The following is a 3,324-nucleotide window of genomic DNA, read 5'->3' as shown; positions in this document are numbered from 1 at the left end:
GTAGATGTCATCTATCATAGTACTGGGGTTAGTGATGTGTTTGTTTTAGCTATGGTTTTCATGTATATGATGATTCCCGCTGGCATCTAAAGCACTGGCTGAGTTGAACAACACGTTTCTTTCTCGTTTTTATTTTCATCATTCGATAATAACATGCACTGTCTACTATTGCTCAAGGCATCTTCTATGCGTTCTGAATTACATTGGCGGCTTCTAGACTTCTAGCACATATAAACAATGAAGCATATATGGTTTAATTAATTAGATGACAAGACAGTACAAGAAACAGAGTGACGCACGTAACTGGTGAGTCTATTTTTAATAAGCAGAGTGATGCATATAACTGGTGTATGAAATAATTTTCTTTAGAACAGGGTTTAAAATTTCATGTCCAGATAAACATTTTTGAAATTAATAAAAATCTGAAACTAAACTTTTATATCTTCAAAATATTAATACATGAAGGTGTCGTGTTTTTAAATAATTATTATTTTTATTAGTATTGTATTGTACTAAGATTCCAAATTAATTTTCATGATAAGGTTTTTATTTTTTTTTTACAAATGCATACGTGTATATATATAAAAATCTCAATTAATTTGTTGAAAGTTTCTTATTTCATAATGATATAAACTATGAAGTGCTATTTGAGAATTAATTTTATCTAATCAATTTTATAAAAATTAGATTATTTTATAATAATATCCGACCTCTAATAAAATTACTTAAAACAATTGATTTATATAACAAATTGGTGTTGTATTATATTAATGCTACAAATAACAAAAAAAAATTGATTTTATAAAAAAAAATAGTGGTGCAATTGTAATGCTCCCAAAGAAAGAAAGAAAATTTTCGTAGGCTTACTGAATTCTAATTATTCACAACAAGAAGCTAAAAAATTGTTGTTCCCAATTAAATTATCTGAATAAAATTTCGAGTGAAATCTAGAACAAGCAGGAGATATTTTACGGCGCTGTATGTCTCGGAGGTGTTCCTTCTCGCCTCTTCGAAAGCAATCGTTAGCGAACTCCCATCGGTCCGGCATTACCTTCCTAAATCCTAAAACAATAACGGTATCTTATAATAAATTAATTTCTCATAATGAACTAATTATACTTTTGCTATGAGCAAACTCTTAACACTTACATATGTTGAGTTGGTGTACGAAGCTGGAGAAGTTGATATGTTTGAAGTATTTAGGGAGCAAATCGCGAGCGAATTCCGACGGCTGCCAAACGATGAAAGCCGATCCATCTTCATTCCATGAAATCAAGTCATCAACGGAGGGATCGTCGACTAACTGATAGGTTTTCATAAGGAACGGAGTCGGTAAAGATCGCTGCGAGTCGGCGGCAACACCGGCTGCGGATTCGCAGGCCATGAGGTTCGGTCCTGTGTAAAGAGAGAGATTCCTCCGCCTCTACTTTAGTTCCTGAACTGCTGCTGATTAAGAAAAATAATAGTGTACGTTTTAGCCGAGAAAGCTCTTGAAGATAGAATAAATAAATGAACAAAGATATATCTTGGATGCTTCTAGCTGAAAATATCTACTTTAGTCGTTCAAATTCAACACTGAAATTCATTTATTTATTCAGATTCACAGAAATGGAAACAGTCTCCCGCTGCTGTGATGTTTTGATATAATTGATGAACAAATATTATAACATCAACCCGTTTCTTCCGTCAATCATAAAGAAAAACATTAAAAGAAATTGAAATGTTCAAATCTAACAGGGAGATGTCAAAATATTTTAACATTCGTACCGGGAACGAAAGCAAAAATTTTCCCACCAACCAAACAAGTAACAAGAAACCTGGCTCGCGCGGTCAGACACCGTTGAATCAAAGGTTTTCAACACAATATAGAACTGAAAGCCGGCATGTGACAGAGAGGGGGAGGATGGCAGGCTAGGTTTTGTTATTTCTAGAAGTTTCTGGGTGGAGTGAATGATAAGAGAAGAAACTAACAGAATTTGAGAAGGAAAGGGGATATCGAGAGACTTAAATTAAGAGAAAAGGGAGAATTTCTTTTTTCGACCCTCTCGACTTCATTTATGGTCAGTAATTAAAAGTTCGGGGGTAGGAACTCATTTAAAAAAGTAGTAGAACCAAACAACAGCAAAGATAGTTATCGAACAGCAGAGGGAGCAAGGTAACTCCTAAGATTACACCTCAGGGAATTAGTTTGGAGGTTGGATGTTCGAATGATCATGATAGTGTTGCCATGGAAGAAGTTTTAAACACTCAAGTGACACAAGAGAAGAAAACGCCTGGATGCCAGGGAAACTCATCCCTCAAATCAAAACAGTTGTAAAGATGATATCTTGGAACTACATAGGTGTGAGAAATAACAAGTTTATTAGAAATTGTAAGGAAATTATCAATGACGAGAAACCATCGATTATTAGTCTTCTACAAACAAAATCTCCCGTGGGAATTGGATTTTCGATCCAGAAAAAGAAAAGTTACGCTTCGAAAATTTCTTGTTAGAACAGTTGTGGCGGGAGGAGCTGGCGAGTTTGATGGAAGATCCGAGGATAATATACACTGAGGAAATAATTTTCCCGTCGTTACCGTCATTCACTGATCAGAAACCGACGCCGGTTGCTGAGAGTGATCATGAAATGAAATCGTCGGAGGCCTTGAAGGAACAAGTGAAGGAATTGTTAAAACCGTGGTGCGAGATGATTCTAGAACTTGGAAGAGGATGTAGAGATGTTTTGCAGCAAACGGAACAAGTGAAGGAATTTTTGAAATCGAAAGTTACTGAGGATTCGTTTATAGTTCAGAAGCTTGGTGGACCCGTGGCTAAGGTCTCTAGTCAGTTGAATTTCTTGAATGAGTTCTTGCCTCAGGAACATGATCCTATTCACGCTTGGCCTGTTATCTTCTTTGTTTTCATCCTTGCACTTTCAGCTCTAAATTTGAATGGTGCGCATGATGTATCGGCACCACCAGTAAAGAAAGTACTTGTTCATCCTCCTAGCGCAAGCCGAATCCAGCTCCCTGATGGCAGACACTTGACTTATCGTGCAATGGGTGTTCCAGTGGACAAAGCTAGATTTTTCTCTTATTGCACCGTTATTTCTACATAGTAGTATAATTCTTTTGTGTGTTTAATTTTGTATTCATTTTGTTGCTTTTGTTGCTTCTATCTCAAAGTGTCATGGAACTTGAAAGTTTCACAGTCAAGAGTCCATAAAAAAATATGTCAAGAAACCTTGTAAAAGAGGGTGAAGAATAAAGAAATGAAGGTGAATAAGAAGAACGAAAGAAAGCATCAGCACTTTCGATTCAAAGTGAACGTAAGGAAGCATCGGC

General features: G+C 35.9%; 1 protein-coding gene across 1 annotated transcript; it reads left to right on the top strand.

Moving 5' to 3' along the window:
- Positions 1-2,525: 2,525 nt before the first annotated feature.
- LOC120186961 lies at positions 2,526-3,098 on the top strand. The gene has a single exon (XM_039190765.1). It carries the CDS (start codon positions 2,526-2,528, stop codon positions 3,096-3,098), a length of 573 nt encoding a protein of 190 aa, XP_039046696.1.
- Positions 3,099-3,324: the final 226 nt, after the last annotated feature.

This window comes from Hibiscus syriacus, unplaced genomic scaffold, assembly GCF_006381635.1.
Source record: "Hibiscus syriacus cultivar Baekdansim isolate YM2019G1 unplaced genomic scaffold, ASM638163v2 tig00113721_pilon, whole genome shotgun sequence".
Lineage (NCBI taxonomy): Eukaryota > Viridiplantae > Streptophyta > Magnoliopsida > Malvales > Malvaceae > Hibiscus > Hibiscus syriacus.
The sequence above is the reverse complement of the archived record's forward strand: the minus strand, read 5'-3'. Positions and strand labels throughout refer to the sequence as shown.

Excerpts from the sequence above, each read along its gene's own strand:
- LOC120186961 (XM_039190765.1), top strand. The coding sequence starts at position 2,526 with ATGGAAGATCCGAGGATAATATACACTGAGGAAATAATTTTCCCGTCG.